At 32.9% G+C, this 19583-nt stretch overlaps 3 protein-coding genes across 3 annotated transcripts in view; 1 reads left to right on the top strand and 2 right to left on the bottom strand.

The window, feature by feature from the left end:
• LOC134265478 (uncharacterized) overlaps positions 1-19583 on the bottom strand; it is a 100306-nt gene that overhangs the window by 52540 nt on the left and 28183 nt on the right. The gene's annotated exons all lie outside the window — the stretch shown is intronic.
• Positions 946-6373, top strand: LOC134265477 (sodium/mannose cotransporter SLC5A10-like). The gene is made up of 15 exons (XM_062747682.1): positions 946-1361; positions 1755-1826; positions 2186-2290; positions 2604-2663; positions 2875-2979; positions 3161-3266; positions 3394-3474; positions 3553-3839; positions 4046-4181; positions 4273-4380; positions 4509-4659; positions 5101-5269; positions 5353-5568; positions 5820-5919; positions 6078-6373. The coding sequence occupies exons 1-15, from the start codon at positions 1281-1283 to the stop codon at positions 6275-6277; spliced, it is 1977 nt and encodes a 658-aa protein (XP_062603666.1). The 5' UTR covers positions 946-1280; the 3' UTR covers positions 6278-6373.
• On the bottom strand, positions 7975-18117 carry LOC134265476 (sodium/mannose cotransporter SLC5A10-like). Its single transcript, XM_062747681.1, has 15 exons — positions 18025-18117; positions 17862-17933; positions 16297-16401; positions 16151-16210; positions 15723-15827; positions 14372-14477; positions 14059-14139; positions 13684-13967; positions 13432-13567; positions 11504-11611; positions 11211-11361; positions 10469-10637; positions 9913-10128; positions 9735-9831; positions 7975-9584 (listed from the first exon to the last, which is right to left on the bottom strand). Exons 1-15 carry the CDS (start codon positions 18103-18105, stop codon positions 9340-9342), a joined length of 2016 nt encoding a protein of 671 aa, XP_062603665.1. The 5' UTR covers positions 18106-18117; the 3' UTR covers positions 7975-9339.

Below are 19583 nucleotides of genomic sequence, written 5' to 3'. Positions count from 1 at the left end.
TCACTTTTCATATCTATAGCCATATCTCTTTAAAATTGTCCTTAACTGAAATTAAATTTAAATACTTAAATTTAGTATTGTTTCATTTCTTCAAAAGCTAAAAGTTAATGTAAATCATTGCTTTGTTTAAAAGATATCATTTTCTATAGACAGATAGTCTTGATTAAAAAAGTAAAAAAGCATGACGTCGAAGGACGTCATGGAGCAGCGAGTAGCAATATAATTTTGTTTTGCATTTGGAAACTTTTAAAACAAACTCCGAAAATGCTAGAGAAACCAGGAAATATACCTAAAATGAGCCATGTATTTGTTTATAATGGAACAGACAATTTTTGAGGAGTAAAGACCTTAAATTGGGCGATGGGCGTTCTGCAGAGAAACAGATTATAGTTCAAAATCTTGTCAAAAGAGTTAGTAACGTCATGAAACGTAATGTGCGCTTCACTGTTGCGGAACCTGTAAGAGCAGAGTTACATGGTAAAGGATTTGAAAACTTTGACAACATTTTTTAAGGTATACTCAAATTATTGTTAGCATACTAGGTGTCAAGTGTTATGGATACGTTTTAATGATTGAGGAATACGATACAAACCGTGTATAAAATGAAAAGGCACTGTGAGTTTGAGAAATTTTCTCTAACGTTGTTTTTTGACGTTACAATGTTTTTGATCGTGCTCCGTGGTGACAAAACATGCAGCTTTTAAAACTGGCTAAAATGAGTTCCGTTTGATCAAATAGAATGAAACTTCAGAAATCTATAAAATATATCTTTTTACATATAAAAATGTACTGATATTAAACTTTGTAAAATATATATATATATATATATATATATATATATATATATATATATATATTTCGGGTGTGACGGTCGACAGGAAATGCTTGTTCCTTCAAGGATCTGATTCTACCTCCGTTAAAGGATCTCCGTGTTGGTTTTGCTCATTATTTGTATTGTTAAAATTGTCATTTGGGAATGATCGCTGATCGTTTTCTTCACATTTCATAGAGTTGTTTGAGACTAACCTACATGGATGCCGATCTTTGATGACCTTAAACTATTTCCCGATATGGATATCGTTTATCATTTTAATTTTATGCAGGATTTTTTTTTTAACTTTCCACTTGATTAGCTGTATACACCTGTGCTCGGTCTCTGGAGTATGTTTGTAAATCCTAAATGTATATTTGAATACACCATATGTGACTTTCGAGATAATTTGTGTGGAAAAACGGCGGAGCGAGTTTACGATACCTTTTCTTTAAACTATCTCTGAACCATGGAGGCTGGAATTGAGAACTGGGTGGACATTTCTGTCATAGTTTTGTATTTTCTTTTCGTCATTTGTGTGGGAATCTGGGTAAGACGATGAATTTTGTCATTATTATTGAGATTACCATAAAGTCTCTATTTCTTCTAACTTAATTTACAATACCGTATTGCAAAGTTTAGCGAGAGGCAAATTTAGCGATTTGTCCTTAAAAATAGGTATTTTATATTTAGAGATAAGTTATTTAAACGATTTTAAAATGCTCACTAAAGAAGTTATTACAAATAAAACGCAATTAATTTTTAGCGATATTCAATTTTCGCGATCTCAACACCTTCACTAATAATGCCAAAATTAAATACTCGCTAAAAATTCTGCTTATACGGTAATTTGAATTAAATCTATACATGGAGAAATCTCAATAATTATCCAAATTGTTTCTCTGTCAACGGTTACACTGATATATCATCGTCTTTCCTGCAGTCCATTTGGCGCAAAGAGCGATCGACTACAGATGGCTATTTTCTGGCAGGAAGGTCTATGCTATGGTTTCCAGTTAGTATATATTTAATGATAGAAAGAAACCAATGTAAAGTAAATACTTTCGACCTTATTTGAATGTATTCCTTTTTTCATTGTTCACGTTATATATATATTTGATTTTTGTATTTTTACGTTAATTCAGTGAAAAACTACTTTTATGCGTATTTGCTGAAAATATGTTTTTTCCATCTACATTGTATTTTGCTTTCTTTCGACGCATTTTATATGCTGATTTATTTTATTAGCTGCCCATACCTCAAACAAGCTTTACATGATCAAATAAGACAGTGTTTGTATGGTAATCAATCTTCAATGATATTTGTTTTGAAAATTTTATTGGCACTGCTCTCTAAAGACATCTTTAAACACAGATGGGTGCATCGTTGTTCTCCAGCAACATTGGTAGCGAGCATTTCATTGGTTTGGCCGGAAGTGGAGCAGCTAGTGGCATTGCTGTGGTGGCGTTCGAATGGGGAGTACGTGGTTTAGCTTTGACTTTTTTTTTAAATAATTTTTTTTATTTTTGTTTTGGATTGATTGTTCGTTTTCTTGTTTTTCGTTTTCTTTAGATAAACTTTCAAAAGTGATACATGTAAAATTAAAAAATAAGGCTATTTGAGTTGCTGTTAATGAAACTTTCTGAATTTCACGGAAAACATATTCATTTGTCATACCATATAACATTTTTCAATTCTATTTGCTCTAAAACATATTTTTGAAAAACATATGAAATTGGATTCTGCATAATTATATATCTAATTTCTAAAAATATCTTTTCTGTCATTTTAGTCTGTGCTTTGTCTCCTTCTCCTTGGATGGGTTTTTCTACCCGTCTATTTGACTTCCGGTGTGAGTAATATAAAATAAAATCAGTTAATAACTTAATAAACATATTTCATACGAAAAATGAGAAGGAAATTTTTTTTAAAAAGTAAGGATTACTAGTATATATTTTAAATATAAACTGATTCAATATAATTTGAAGTATAAGTGACATATTCCTTATTCAGTTTTTGCAACAATCTGGTTTAATTTCCTTCTTTTAAAATCTTTTATGAAGATTTTTACTATCCCTGAATATCTGAACAGAAGATTTGGAGGTCGAAGACTCAGAACATACCTCAGTTTACTTCTACAGTTCCTAAACATCATCACAAAAATATCGGCAAGACTTTTTCTGGCTCAACTAAAATTATTATATTGGCATTACTTTCTATACTGTAACATTGTAAGTCACTTTAACCATAAAATTTGTTAAAGTTTAAAATATTGTATTGATCTACAATGTACCTTGCATGTTTTTAGGAAAGTTTTTAACTATCTCAAACGTCACTCTTGTGCTACAGGTGGACGTTTATGCCGGGTCAGTGTTTGTACAGCAAGCTCTAGGATGGAATACATACATTTCAATAGCAGCTCTACTCACAGTCACTGCTATCTACACCGTTGTAGGTAATAGTTAATGAACTCACTCCCCAGAAAATTTGATGAGCAGCTTTTTTTTCTTGCTTTGTTCTTATTTGAACAAACAATTAAACTGAATTATTAAGAATTATTGATTTAACTCATCATACAACAGGTGGATTGGCCGCTGTTATCTTCACAGACACGCTTCAGACCATCATCATGCTCGTTGGCTCAATTGCGCTATCTGTTCTAGGTAAGTTATTATTCTTTATCTGTTCACATACACACTTATTGCGGGGGATTTATACAGCTAATGATAATTACTTTACAGCGTTTATGAAAGTTGGTGGAATCCAAGGATTAATGACAAAATATTTTGAAGCCATTCCTCTCAGTATAACAGCGGAAACCATGCTAACCAACTTCACCAATAGTAGTATGCCCTACTATGCTAATCTTTCCGCGCCAACCCAATCGAATCTAACTGAGAGCACTTGCGGAATGCCTCGTTCTGATGCGTTCCATATTTTGAGAGATCCAATCAATTCAGATCTTCCTTGGCCTGGAATCTTGATCAGATCTACGTTTGTCTCTGTATGGTATTGGTGTGCAAGTCAGGTACTCTTTTCTTCGATTTTTAATGAGATTTGATTGAAAATCAAAATTACTTTGGAACTATAAGGAAATGGCCTAATTTAATGATTGTTTCTTCTCGGAAGCCAAAAATCCTTAAATGAGAATGAAACACTGTAATATTTCATGCGCGTATATCATGTATACGTTGGCTAAAATCTCCAAAAACTTCATCAACTTCAGTCTTGTAGGTCATTGTTCAGCGAACGTTGGCTGCAAAAAGCATTGCACATGCTCGTGCAGCAACTATTTTGGCAAGCTACTTGAAATTCTTGCCACTTTTTCTGATCATAATGCCCGGCATGATTAGCAGAGTGCTTTATCCAGGTAATTTTTGTTTATACTAACTGCAAAAATTATAAGAAACTACCCAAAATAAACGTATAGAACACTAAGACTGGAAGATTTCATTTAACAGAAACAGTTGCGTGCGCAGATCCTGAGACATGTTTAAAAGTGTGTGACAACGCTGCAGGGTGTTCGAACATCGCATATCCACAACTTATTCTAGGATTAGCGCCCACGGGTAAGAATATTGAAAAAAATATGTAAAATGCGTTGGACTTCGTTTCTCAAATCATGGTTCTAGAATAATGCAATAAATTTATCAAGATGTTTTCTCTAACGAGGTTTAAAATATGCATTGTTTAACAGGCATGCGCGGTTTGATGGTGGCCGTCATGATGGCGGCAGTCATGAGTTCGCTGACGTCCATTTTTAACAGTGCCTCTACTCTCTTCACTATGGATATATGGAAACGGATAAGGATTCAGTCTACAGAAAAGGAACTTCTTATCGTGGGCAAGTAAGCAGATTCTCTAAAATTATAAAATCAAAATGGTGTAACTCATTGTATAAGTGTTTCCCTCTTGTGTTTAACAAATTATTTTTTTTTTTGAAAATTAAAGAACAAATTATTTAATAAAGAAACGAATATATGTGTACTTTGTCCAGAATTAAAGTAAAATAGAAAGTTAAATGATTGATTGATTGTATATTGTTTAACGTCCCTCTCGACAATTTTTCACTCATATGGAAACGCCACCACTTGCCGGTGGAGAGCTGCAAATTTTGTCCTATGCTCGGCACTGAGGGCCATGGAGCAAGGAGGGATCAGCACCTACTGCGACACGGGACCTCGGTTTATACGGTCTCATCCGAAGGACCGGGAAAGTTAAATGAAGAAAGGAACAAAAAGAAAAATCATTTAACAATATGTTTTGTACAGCTAATTTCGTTATTCCAGGATTTTCGTTGTCATTTTGGTGGGTGTCAGTATTCTGTGGATACCTCTAATAAAGGCCGCCCAACAGGGACAACTCTTTCTCTACATACAGGCGCTGACTGGATACGTAGCACCTCCGATATGTTCCCTGTTTTTGCTGGCCATATTCGTTCCCAGGATCAACGAAAAGGTACCTTCACTGGCTTGATTGATGGAAATGCTCGTTTTTTTAAAGAAATAATTTTTTAAAACACTAAAAATTAAACATTTTAGGGGGCGTTTTGGGGGTTGCTGATTGGTCACATTGCTGGAATAACACGGATGGTTCTAGATTTTGTCTACCCTTCCCCAGGTTGCGGTAAGGTAGACGACCGCCCTGCAATTGTCAAAGACATCCATTTTACTTATTTTTCCGGCATTCTTTTGGTTCTTGCTGCTGTTGTTATTCTTTTGGTCAGCTTAGTGACTGAAAGACCAAGCATGGAGAAGGTAAGTTTACAGTGCAACAAATTATTAGACTCAGTAGCAAAACAATAACATAAAATGATGAAAATACATTTTGTTTCATTGAAATATTAAGAAGAAAAACAGAGTCGTTAGATATTAAAGAAACCATTAATTTTTAAAACTTCTCAAATACCATAATTTTGATGGTATATACAAATGTATCATCTTTTAAAAGTAATCAAATTGGAAACTCGGAAACGTTAGTTTTTATGTTATTTAAAATGTTCCCAAAGCTCAAAGGATTGACGTTTTGGACATCTGAACCAATAAGACCGAGATCGAAAGAGGACGAGGACAAACGAATGATGAAAAATGAAACCTTTGTGCTTCAAGGTAAGTTAAGCAGCCAGCTTGTGTGTGTGTTTTTTTTAAATCACTAGCATTTAAGCATTGTATACAAAAAACGTGCGTAAAAAAATGCATTTTTATTGTGTGTGTGTTTTTTTTTTTTTGTTGTTAATTTCTGATTATTGAATACGTACTTTTTATAGCTAAAGGTGAATTTGAGTCCTCAGTTACAGTTGTTGAAAAGTCGGAATCTAATCCAAGGGCTGACCGGAATGATAACCCGTCAGCTAAAACATCCAGGAAGAAAAAACTTTACATGGACAGAAGAACGAATCTGTTTCTCAACATTAATGCCTGCATTCTTCTAATTTTCTTTGTATTTTTGTATTGTCTCTTTGGTTAATCACCCGCTGACTTTTACTAATATTGAAATATAGAGACACAATATATATATGTTTATCACAGTACGACTGAAGTTCTTCTTTACAGAAGTAAGTATGTAAGTTTCTCAATGAACCACGAATATGAAGCATGTTACCCTCTTAATGACACACTATAAAGATGAATATGTATATAATCTTAAAAATCACCAATAAGATGGTTGTAACCTTCACAAAAATCCTTGAAGTTCTTTACATGAGGCATTGCTTTCTTTATATATAAGACATATTTTCTGCTGAGACAGTTTGAAAAGTCATATTTTAAACTGCTGCAGAATAAAAATTATTCATTGCTTCGACTACGATAAAATAATCCTGACCACTTTCTTGAATTGCCTAACAAGTATGATAAGTTCAACAGAGAATCCATGGCACCCGTTTTCTTTTCTTACCACTTAAAAAGATAACAGATGTGTCTTGTATATGGAATTAGCGCCCATGACCATACTATTGTAAACTTAAGGAGGCTCATTACACCACTTTTTGATGACGTACTACACAAAAAAATAAACCTCCATTGTGTCAACCAGTTTCCTCTGCGGACGAATTGTACAAGTACCTCTAAAATATGACCCTGACCTTTAAGGAGGCTCATTACACCACTTTTTGATGACTACTAAAAAAAAATATGACCCTGACCTTTAAAACGCTTTAAAAATAGATGAAACATGCGGTGTTGTAAACAGTGAAAACAAAGTAACGGATTCATTATGCATAAACCAAGAAGAATTGCTTTTAAAAGCAGAAACAAAAGAAAACAACAGTCAAATCTTCGCCAAACAAGTAATGTCAATTTCATAGCCATGCATGCAGTGAGCTCTATCAATCAATGACGTGTATGTATGGAGGAAATTCGAGTTAAAATCTACAACCTTGTTGAATTAAAAAATTATTTATACTTGCGCTATTTACTGTGTTTGTGTTAATTTATATATTTGCTTTATTGATTTAAATGTATAATCTGGCAATTTAAAGCTTTGCTCTGAATTTTATATATAATGTCAAACGTTCCTTAGTGTTTTGAGTCTTGGTAATAAGGAAAGAATAACTCTTGCAGGTGGACTTTTTATACCAAATAATTTTTCAATTGGAATTTTCATTTTGTTTAAACTTTCTTCATTCAATTTGACACTTGTAATTCATCGAAATACATTCATTGTCTCTTCAGAACACATTTTCTTAATGTTTTATGCATAGATTAAAAAGATAATGACATTAATTGTTTTCTAGGAGAAAATTATTTTTTCTAATAAAATTATTATTAGGTATTATGAGGTATTTTCACTGTATGTACTTGTCTTAAGAAGATGCCCATCATTTGACACTGAAAGTTCTGAAATTCTGTTAATAATAAACTTGAAATAAAACATTTCACTAAAATTATACAAAAACTAAAAAATTCTATAAAAAAATATTTATGATATCAATACCGCCATCTGGATATTTGACATCTACATTATAAGTTGTGCTGTATTTAAATCTAAAATAAACTGTAGATGTAATGAGCCACCTTAAAACTGAATAAAGTATGCAAAATATGTAAGGAAGGTGTATTTACTTACGCATACAAATAATTTATTTTGTCAAAAATATGTTTCTGTTGCCTATCAATGAAAAAATAAATGGAAAAAAGAAATGGTAAAATTTATTTTATGCTTTATTTTGTATACTAAATATAGTTATAGTTTCGTAATGTAAAACGGAATTAATTCCTACAAAACAAATTCTTAATTATAAAAGTGTTTAATAACAATGATTCTGTATATAAGAAATATGAAAATTTTGAAAATAAAAAAAACACACACACACACAAAACAAAACATAATCAATGCAATTTCTTTAAACATTTGGCGTCAAAATTTCTTTTTATTCCGTTTTGACACCACGCTTTTTATAACAGTACTGACATAGCTGCATGGGTCTCGTTAAAATGGAATTTAATTATGAAAGTTGAGCTGCTTTTCTACATCCCCATAGGCGGAGAGGAATCTATGCATTCTTCATCCACCGGTTAGTATTATTATGCAAGATAGATAGCACTGATTCAACCCTTCCTTCAGGACATTCATTGATGTTATATTAAAGATGATGCAAACATTTTTTTTCGAGGAGACTTCATATCATGTCACGGGTTTAAGAAAAGTGGATAATTCATTGATTTTCTTCTCGGAAGACCTGGAGAAAAGAATATCACCACTCCAAAAAAAGGTACAGAACTAGAATAATCATGGTAAAAATTGTTTAGTCTTCACTAATTTAGCCTATTTTTTAAAAAAGAAAAAGTTTCTAAAGGAGTAGTACAAATTGAACTGATATTACTTTTACTCAAAAACCTGTTGTATTTTTTTAAGAAAAGAAATTATTCTGAAAAGATTAAACTACGTTATTACTTTAATAAAATTACAAATATGGACAAATCACACTCGGTAAACTTAAGGTTTACAGAGGAATATAAATTTCAGAATATGTAAGCTTGGAGCTAAAAGTGTAATAAAAATCTCTTAAGAATATACCAAGGCAGGTTAATTTTATAAGGAAAAGCAACATTGCAAAAATCAGCCTTTTTTATTTTTCTGATTTTTTTTTTTCATTTCGCTTTTCCTTTAATAATGCTTTTGCTGCTGAAAATACATTTTGTGCAGTAAATGTAATCAGTTCACTTTGCGAATCTTTAGAAAAAAAATGTGAAGGAAAACAGAGGGTAAATGGATGAAGATGAAATATTTTTCTATGTTTAATCAAGTGTGCTTTTTGGGAGAAATTTTAAATCCAGGTTTTTAAGAGATAAAATCAAAGAATTATCCACTTTTCGGAAACTGTGACACGATATTAAGTTTCCTCCAAAGAATAAAATGTTTGTATAAATATCCTTTTCAAGGTAGGCATATATCTACACTACACGTTAACTACATTACACGTTAAATATGGCTATTGGTTCCGATTTTGGAAGGACTTTGATATGTTTGGATGTAATTGAAAAAATAAATTTACATATATTATTCTCAACATGTGCAGATGCGCTGCTCTATGCGAATATTGCATAGAGAAACACAAAGACTGCTATAAGAATAATTGCATTAATATTTAAGATGATATTTGTTTTTCTGCTCATGTATAACTTTTTCCTGGTCCGTAACCCGGGTCCGTCCTCGTTTTCCTCTGATGTACTGCTGCTCTCTGCCTCGTGCTCATTTTTAGACATCTCGTTCTTCGAATTTTCGTTTGTCTCCTGTGAGACACCGACTGATATTTCTTTTATTTTGGTCATTTCTGAGGAAAAAATACATGATATCATTTAATAAGAACAGATCATTCCTACAATCCCATATTCTCATCTTCAAAACATATTTCCTTTTTTTATTATTAAACATTAGGCAAAAATTGCACATAAAATTTAACAAGTCGTACTCTATACTGAACCTGAATTTTCTTTTTCATCCTCTGTTGAAACCAAGGTATAATCTTCCTGTGGACGTGGTCCTATTTTGTCAGTTGTCCAAACGGTCAACCCTTTCAACTACAGAAAAAGTGCATATTAGAACCCAGTTCGAATTTTTTTTCAAGTCGGTATTGATTCCTAAACAAGACAAAATCTTACCGCTTTTCTTGGTGGTGCTTTAGTAAATGCACTGACAACAAGACATACAGCCCACGATAAACCCAACAAGATGACGGAGAAGTAAGTGAAGTGGATGTCGGCAACCACAGCAGGGCGTGTGTCAGGCTCTCCACATTTAGGTGAGGGGTAAATGAAGTCTAGGATCATGCGTGTTATGCCCACAGTATGTCCAATCAGCATCCCCCAGAAGGCACCCTATGCGAAAAGGTTTTTTAAAGGTACGTCTGGTGTTTTTCTTTTCAAATAATTGAACCAATTAAATTGAATTAAATTTAACTTTTTTCCATGAGGTTGTCTATTCATTTATGCTGATTTTATCTCATATTATAAAAAAAATCCTATATCGTTGAAAAGTTCAAACATCAAGCCCAAAACATTGCAAAATTTCTTTTATATTAACATTTTCTATTTTCATGTCCAAACCTCTTGGTCTGTTTTAAGGACCTACTTACCATATGAAATTATAGGTACCCGATTTTATGTATATGTACTCTTAAAGTACCTATATTGGCAGTTTTGACTTTTCTAAACATACCTGTTCGTTGACTCGAGGGACAAATATCGACAGCAAGAAAATCCCTCCAATGGGAGGGGCAAGATATCCTGTTAGGGCTTGGATTGTAAAATAGAGTCGTCCCCCTTCGGCGGCTTGAATCAAGGGAATCCAAAGAACGCTGACGCCAACTAAAAGGACTATAAAAACCCTAAAGGTAAAAATAGAACAATCAGAAAATTAGTCTCGTTATGATATTTTAAAGAATTTCATAAAAAAAGTGAAAAGATTATAAAATAGATATAAAGTTTGATTGAAGAAAGCATGTTTAAATAAGTGAATTTTATAAAATAGTAAAAGGATAATAAAAACAAAGTTTGATTGAAGAAAGCATGTTTAAATAAGTATCTTATTTGTTCCATCTCAGAAATTTAATCAGAAATCAGCTCTGGGTGCTCCCGATATTTGAGCTTATATGGAAATGTTTCAGAATGACTGATTGTCCCGCCCACAGCATGTTAAAGCAGAACAACCTGAAAATAAATCTTCATTTCATCCAACATACAAAACACATACATTGCAGTGTATCTTTAAGCAAAGCAAAACATTTTTTTTATCATGAAATTTGAGTGTAAAGTTTTAACGGTCATTACTTTGTTAAAGTAGTCCAACAGGAACAAAACTGGTCTGTAATTCATCATATATAACCACTGATTATAAAAGCTCACTTTTTTGGCAAGATGTAGAACAAAGCAGTAATATATCTTTTGTAAACTTAGCATACTTTCCAACAATAAGCAGCTCTCTCTCCGTAGCCTGACTCCTAAAACGCGCCCACAAATCTAGCGTAAACAAAGTGGCAGCGCTGTTAAAGATTGACGTCAAAGAACTCATTAGAGCGGCTATCATTACTGCCATCATAAGTCCACGCATGCCTAGAAAAAAAACGTCATCAATGTAATTGTGCATTATTTAATGACTGCAGCTATATTTTAAAATATCAAAATAAGTAGGTAGTTTAAGCAGTTTCTTGAAAGTTTATTTGATAGGGATTTATAATGAGGATATAGCTGGTACCTGTAGGAGCCAGATCTAAGATCAGTTGAGGGTATGCAATGTTAGAGCAACCGGCTGGATTTTCGCAAACCTCCATGCATATTTTGGGGTCTACGCAAGCTACAGTGTCTGAAAAACCAGAAGTCTCTGTCGAGACTGAAGCTCTACTGGTTTGAACTTATAGCAAAGGAAGAGAAAAGTACTTAAGCAGCTGGGATTTGAAACTAAATAGAATAATGATCGTTGATAAAGTCTCTTTATGTTCTTAGTGTAGTCTACTTGTGTGCCAAGTTATACTGAAATCAGACCAAAACTGTAGGAGGAGTAGCATTTTGAAACAATTTTACAGACATTTCTATTTTTAGTAACCACGGCAACACCATTCATCGAAATCAAATACCGCTACACAGAATTATGTATCTTAGTGTATTCTACTTGTGTGCCAAGTTATAATGAAATCAAACCAAAACTGTAGGAGGAGTTGCATTTTGAAAGAATTTCACAGAAATTTCTATTTTTAGTAACCACGGCAACACCGTTCATCAAAATCAAAAACCGATACACAGAATTATGTATCTTAGTGTATTCTACTAGTTTGCCAAGTAATACTGAAATCAGACCAAAACTGTAGGAGGAGTAGCATTTTGAAAGAATTTCACAGAAATTTCTATTTTTAGTAACCACGGCAACACCGTTCATCAAAATCAAAAACCGATACACAGATTTATGTATCTTTGTGTAGTCTACTTGTGTGCCAAGTTATAATGAAATCAAACCAAAACTGTAGGAGGAGTAGCATTTTCAAAGAATTTCACAGAAATTTCTATTTTTAGTAACCACGGCAACACCGTTCATCAAAATCAAAAACCGATACACAGAATTATGTATCTTAGTGTAGTCTACTTGTTTGCCAAGTAATACTGAAATCAGACCAAAACTGTAGGAGGAGTAGCATTTTCAAAGAATTTCACAGAAATTTCTATTTTTAGTAACCACGGCAACACCATTCATCGAAATAAAAAACCGATATACAGAATTATGTATCTTAATGTAGTCTACTTGTGTGCCAAGTTATAATGAAATCAGACCAAAACTGTAGGAGGAGTTGCATTTTGAAAGAATTTCACAGAAATTTCTATTTTTAGTAACCACAGCAACACCGTTCATCAAAATCAAAAACCGATACACAGAATTATGTATCTTTGTGTATTCTACTAGTTTGCCAAGTAATACTGAAATCAGACCAAAACTGTAGGAGGAGTAGCATTTTGAAAGAATTTCACAGAAATTTCTATTTTTAGTAACCACGGCAACACCGTTCATCAAAATCAAAAACCGATACACAGAATTATGTATCTTAGTGTAGTCTACTTGTGTGCCAAGTTATAATGAAATCAAACCAAAACTGTAGGAGGAGTAGCATTTTGAAAGAATTTCACAGAAATTTCTATTTTTAGTAACCACGGCAACACCGTTCATCAAAATCAAAAACCGATACACAGAATTACGTATCTTAGTGTAGTCTACTTGTGTGCCAAGTTATACTGAAATCAGACCAAAACTGTAGGAGGAGTAGCGTTTTGAAAGAATTTCACAGAAATTTCTATTTTTAGTAACCACGGCAACACCGTTCATCGAAATCAAAAACCGATACACAGAATTATGTATTTTAGTGTAGTCTAGTTGTGTGCCAAGTTATATTGAAATTAGACCAAAACTGTAGGAGGAGTAGCATTTTGAAAAATTGTTTACAGACAGACGGACAGACGGACAGACAGACAGACAGACGGACAGACGGACGGACGCCGGACGCATTACTATCGCATAAGCTCTTCTGGTCTCTGACCAGTAGAGCTAAAAATGAAATACAGATTAAAGAGGAAGATTTTTTATTTATAAAGAATTCTAAAATGTAACGTAGGTACATATATATGTGCATATCACCGTACCTGGAAATAATATTCTACTAATCATTCCTGGAAGTACAATAAGAAACATAGGTAAAGACTTCAGGTAGGAGGCAAAGATGGTAGATGCTCTGGCATTTGCAATATTTTTGGCAGCCAATGTTCTTTGAACGATCAACTGTTAAAATTACCAATGAAAAAATTACAGAGCTTCACCTTGTTTTAAAGCATGAGAAGAAAGATTGACTTTAAAAATTCGTTCTTGCTTTAAAGAAGGAAAAGTTGAACATTAACCTGGTCACAGCACCAGAACCAAGTACTGATCAGAGTGGTTCTTATCATCACACCGGGCCAGGGAAGGTCCGAACTAACGGGATCCCTAAATATGTGGAAAGCATCAGATCGAGGCAGGCCACACTGCTGATGAGTGACGTTTGACAAAATGGCGTCCGTCAGATTGTACGTGGTGTTGGGGAAGGACAAATTGGTTGATAATGATACAAGAATGTCCCCACTATGAGGAATGGCTTCAAAATACTTGTACATTAATGCAGAAAAGCCACCGACTTTAAGAAAACCTGTAAAAGTTTAAATTCAAGTAAGCTTTTTTAAATAATCATAGAGAGCGAAGATTGTAATTGAAATGAAATGCACAGAAAAAGAACTTACTCAAAATCGACAGGGCTGTTGCACCCACAATCATAATAATGGTCTGAAGAGTGTCTGTAAATATCACAGCAGCCAAGCCTCCTGTTGAAGATTGGTTTTACAACAATTTTCAAGTCATCTGATATTAAAAAAAAACTGGAAAGCTCTTTTATGAAATTCATATTGTACAGAAATGTCGAAGACTGAAGGAATTCAAAATTGAGTGAGTTGTTGTTTTGTTTTGTACAATGTTTTTTTTTTTTTGTTTTGTATTAGGTAGTTTGTCAGTAAAGATCTTTTTCATATTGAATTTTGATCACGTGATTAATCTTACCTACAATAGTATAAATAGCGGTGACTGCCAACAGAACTAAAATAGAAAGGTAAGTGTTCCATCCCACCGCCTGCTGGATAAACACAGCACCCGCAAACACGTCCACCTGTAAGGTATTTATAGTCTTAGTAGAATGTTATCAACAAATATCATTTTGATATTCATAGTACTATCATAAGCTATAATACATGTATAATATTGAGTACTTTGTAAAATTTGACGACTTTTAGTTTTGTGTAATTTTCAGAATAATGCAAAATATAGGTTTGATTGGTGTTGATAAATTAAGAAAGTGCTGAAAAACGCATGTATCAGGGACATTGTTTTTTTTCTAAAACACAGCTGAAGTATCTTTGTTCATATCTCACTACTTGTACTTAAATTTCCCAAAAATTTTCCTTTAAAAAATTATTTGCAAATTAAAATGCAATCTATTTCGACATGATCTCGCATAGATGAGCATGGGTATCTCTATGACATAAAAAACTGACATCAATAATATTATGCTATCTTTTATTTAAAATCATAGTCTAGTGACATAATTTCTAGCTACTAGCTAGTTATCTGATAGCAAAATAAAAAACGTATTAGATACCATGAATATAGTGTTTGAAAATCCATGAAGTGCATTTAATATATAGACGACGAGCAGTATTCAAGCTCAAAAGTCTATTCAAACAATACAAATCAGGAGCAGAGCAAACACGAATATCTAAAATCTATATTAGAAGTAGGATCAGATGCAATGGAGGAGCAAGCATTCCCTGCATGCCGACCGGTACTCCCATGTATGACTCATCTTCGGTAGCCAAAGAAGGGTTCTGATACTCTATTCATAAACTACGTTATGAGAAGAGTAGTGTATCAGAAACCCTTGGCTAGCAATGTGTATGACTTTGAATAAATTGTGCTTTTTATGAATACAAATGAAAAATAGGTCTGCTTATAGGTCTACAATGCTCTACGCCTGCATTCATATCGTACCGCTCCATAAAACATTCCAGTGTGAGGCGTCATATAGTTCGCGCTCGTATGAATTTTCAAAAGTTTTTTATATCCATTTCTTTTGAAAAAGTAATGATTCTAACATTAAAAGCAACAAAAATTAAAAAATAAACTCATCTCAGATCTAGCACAGAACTAATTGATACTTCATTTAAGCATCACAAGTACATGTATTACCCATAAAAATCATTGCAATCCAGTTGCTGTATTTTGACATACTTTGAGAAACAACAAACTGAAATCATATCATTGTTTCACAGTTGAAGACAGATTTCTGTCTTCCTTTTACATGAACGGTTAATACATGTAAATAATTGATACATGTATTATGTGTACTTTAACTTACAGATATTTTGGTAACAATGTAAGACAACTGAAGTATCAGACTGTGGTATATTCTTAATCTTTTCCCGCCAAATCGTCGCTTCAGAAATTCTGGGATGGTATAAACCTTAAAAGTTAGAGAAGCATTCTAAAACTCGAAAGTATAACATTAAATACAATCATAACAAAGTTTCAGGTTATTGACTTTAGATATTTGGATTGCAAATAGAATATTCGAAAATTAGTATTTTGTCAAATCATATGGATTGGAAAGTCAATACAAATAAACTTCTTTTTGTATAGATTTATAAAAGCAGTAACATTATATGAGTAATTAAAACATCATACAAATCTTAAAATTTTAGATTTTTTAGGAATTTGATATTTGCAACATATGCAACGTTCTAAAAAGTCAATAAATGTACCAAGTGTCCTTAAATCTTTGCTTACCTCTGACGTCAGGTAAACAGGAAGGTACGCCCATCCCAGCATCAACAAACAAAAAGCAGCCTGTTTAAATCGAAGAAAACAAAATAAACATGAACATCTCAGTACCAAGATTTCGTTAATGCTATTTTTTTTTAAATTTCACTTACACCCCATTCAAAAGCAACCGCGGCAATTCCACTTGACGCACCGCTCCCAGCCAAACCAATGAAATGTTCCGCTCCAATATTGCTGGCAAACAAGCTTGCACCAATCTAAGGAGATATAAAATGAGTTGTAAATTATAGAAAGTTGTTTATTATAGAATAGATAAGGTAATACAATTTTTTGGTTCTTAATTTTTACATCTTGAAAAGCTATAACTAATTTGATATCTGGCGGGATAAACATAGAGAACAGGGCTGGAAGGTCTCAAAATTTGTCAATTTCCGCATTTTTAAATCTCAAACCACATTTTGTTTTCATAAAACAAAGCACAAGTTTTTTCATCTATCAATTTATTGTACTGTTAACCAACTATTATTCGCATCATCTTTTATTCGCGACTCGTCAGTTTGAAATCAATATGCGACGATTTATTTTCGCGATTTAGGAAACATTCCCTACAAATACAAAGCAAAGTAAATGGTTTGCAACTATTATTATTCGCGATTTATTGTAGTTGCAAATATCTTATATCTTCTTTGGTAAATTTTGAAGAGTTACAATGTACATTCAATATTTAATGTTTTTTCAGCAAAGATGCGAAAAATAGGATTAAAGCACTTGGTTCAGATTTACATGACCTAAAGATAAGAGGGAACTATTTCAACACATTTGATATTGCTGATCGACTTGACCTGTTTGCAACAAATTACAATTGCTCTCTTATTATCGACATTCCTCAGTATCTGTTCTAGTCAGGTCATTAAATAAGTTCTTCAGCCTCGATCCAAAAGTATGTTTCTGTACGTTAAAAACGTTTTGGTCAGCATAAATTTTTGTAAAGATTAAGTACCGCAAGGATGTCCATTGCGATACAATAAACCGATTGAATGAACCCCTTCCACATTTAATTTATTGTTTACCTATCTTGCTAAATCCTAATAGAGATAACTTAAAAGAAGGTAAAATATTGAGCCTTTTGTTTTAATATTATAATTTTAATCACAGAATTTCCAAACTTTGTCATTCTCACTAGTTTTTTACGTTTGTGAGAAAAAAAAAAGAATTTTGTCCCACTTAAGTTCAAATTTGTATCTTTTTGTACACTTTGGCGAATGATCAAACTTATGAAAACTTGCAATGTAAGCATTTTCTAATGTATGAAAACTGGGTGCAAAAATCATTTCTTTGCAGAAAATCACCAAAAATTATTTTGGTGCAAAAATCATTTGTTTGATAATTTAAAAAATACAAAAAATATTTTTATTAATCTCTGCAAATTGAACATTTGCCGAAATAAATTGATAACATTTCTTTCAACCACTGAACATTTTTTTTTAAATACTGTAAAATCATATATTTTCGTGGGGTCAAATTTTCGTGGTTTGAGGAAAATCTCTTAGTTTTTGGGGATTTGATTTCGTGGATCATGGATTAATGAGTACTTATGTATGTAACATTTTACATTTCGTGGTGGACATGAATTCGTGGGTCTCGCCATACCTCAAAAACAACGAAAATTAACCCCCACGAAAATTTCTGATTTCGCAGTATGTAAAATTAGACTTACCGGAAACCAGAGCATGGATCTTCCCGCCAGAAAGTATCCCTTGGTTGTATTTCGGTCCCTCCTCCATAAGGACTTTTTGATAAAAACAAGAAGAACCCCTCCTTAATGTTTTTTAAAGACAACAAAATTAAGAGAAAGTTCAAGGGGTTTATTATATAATTACCAAAATTCCAACGGCGAAGACGAAAACAAAATACAGCACAAGAACAAGAATGTCGATCCAGTTATCTAACCCCGCTTTCATGGTCCCTCTAACCTTTTTATACTGAGAAGTGGTGAAAAAAAATAGATATTAAAAATCGTGTGTGCCTTGAATTTATATTTCGTTATCTAACGATGAGCTTGACTGGCATTTGAAAAAAAATTGAATTGCATGTCATGCAGTTATTGAATGTGATGTGGTTGCTTTAAAAGCATAAAATTTACAATGATTTATACATGTACCTAGATTTTGGCAACTGCCATTCTTAACTCCCCTGTTTAAAATCTGTAACCATAGTAAGTCTTGATACAATTAAAGTTTATTTATTTAAGGAATGAATCTTATTTCAACTTATGTTATACGATATAACATACAATGTAACTTGTGGCAGTTTACGCTTTTTAAACCGCGTCCTGGAAGCAGACACTTTCGAATTAATGGAGTTTCTAGCAAGTTCTATGTCACACTCTATTTAGTTATCAGTATCGGGTATGTACAACATGTCTTGACATCACTTTTTTCTCAGTTGGAGCCATGACTAAATGTATTTGATTATTAATCTGTTATCCAATATAACGAAGCGAAACTGATATCAGACAATTGCAATTTAATATGATAAACATGATCTTTTTAAAAAAAAAAATCGTTTAACAGAATACACTTTTAAATCAAGTTAGATGCACATATGAATGAAAAGAAATGTATTACAGCCATATATACTATAAAACAGAAGACGAAATGAGATTTCTTACCCACTCGTAGATTTTATGTTCGTGATGATCTTTCTAGATCTTCGTTGCAAATAAGCAGAACTTTTTAAGGAATTGTGCACCGTTCTTGTCATAGTGCCTTCCTCATTAGTTTTTTAAAATTATTGGTTTGCTTTGATAAGGGTCCAGTCTTCTTTGCTTTGTTTTCCTCAAATGTTTTATTTGTGTTCTAAGTCAGGACTTAGTCAGGCTTCGGAAGTGCAAAAAATATGTTGCGTTTGGGAACACTCTTGTGCTCTTTACTTACTGCATGGAGATAATAATTTTCATTAAAAAAAAATACACAGCGATAACTTCTTTCAGGGTCCCAAAATAAGCACAAAATGTTCCCTGGGCGCAAAACCGTTTCTATACTTCCTATGCCTGAACAAAGTCTTTACTAAAGCACGGTTCAAGGTTTGAAGAAATAAGGCCTTCGGTCAAAATATGCCAACGGCTAGAAAAAAATATGTGAAAGACACTCCTCGAAAAATTGTATTAACTTCCAAGCATATTCATTGAAAACTGAAATCATAGTAATGTTTGCGGCATTTAAGCTGCAGTTCTTGCAAGAGTACAACTAAATATACTATAAAGAAGTATACACATGTCTACATTTTTAAATTTAATAATATGCTGATGAGGTCAAGGCAAGATTAGCAACCGGCATATTTAACTGAAGTGTTTGTAATCCAAAAAAGTTTGCTGTAAAAAATCATGCTTACTTTCACGAGTACAAAAGGTTTTCTGAATTAAATATGTTGCGTTAGT

Source organism: Saccostrea cucullata, unplaced genomic scaffold, assembly GCF_032062105.1.
Source record: "Saccostrea cucullata isolate Sc308-1 unplaced genomic scaffold, CSIRO_AGI_Scuc_v1 ctg569, whole genome shotgun sequence".
NCBI lineage: Eukaryota > Metazoa > Mollusca > Bivalvia > Ostreida > Ostreidae > Saccostrea > Saccostrea cuccullata.
This window is presented reverse-complemented; position numbering and strand designations above follow the sequence as displayed.

Excerpts from the sequence above, each read along its gene's own strand:
- LOC134265477 (XM_062747682.1), top strand. The coding sequence starts at position 1,281 with ATGGAGGCTGGAATTGAGAACTGGGTGGACATTTCTGTCATAGTTTTG. Across the intron at positions 2,664-2,874 it reads CCGTCTATTTGACTTCCGGT|ATTTTTACTATCCCTGAATA; the intron begins GTGAGTAATATA and ends TCTTTTATGAAG. Across the intron at positions 4,660-5,100 it reads GAACTTCTTATCGTGGGCAA|GATTTTCGTTGTCATTTTGG; the intron begins GTAAGCAGATTC and ends TCGTTATTCCAG.
- LOC134265476 (XM_062747681.1), bottom strand. The coding sequence starts at position 18,105 with ATGAAAGCGGGGTTAGATAACTGGATCGACATTCTTGTTCTTGTGCTG. Across the intron at positions 16,211-16,296 it reads CGGTTGCTTTTGAATGGGGT|GCTGCTTTTTGTTTGTTGAT; the intron begins GTAAGTGAAATT and ends CGATTTAAACAG. Across the intron at positions 13,968-14,058 it reads AACAGCCCTGTCGATTTTGA|GTTTTCTTAAAGTCGGTGGC; the intron begins GTAAGTTCTTTT and ends AAACTTTTACAG.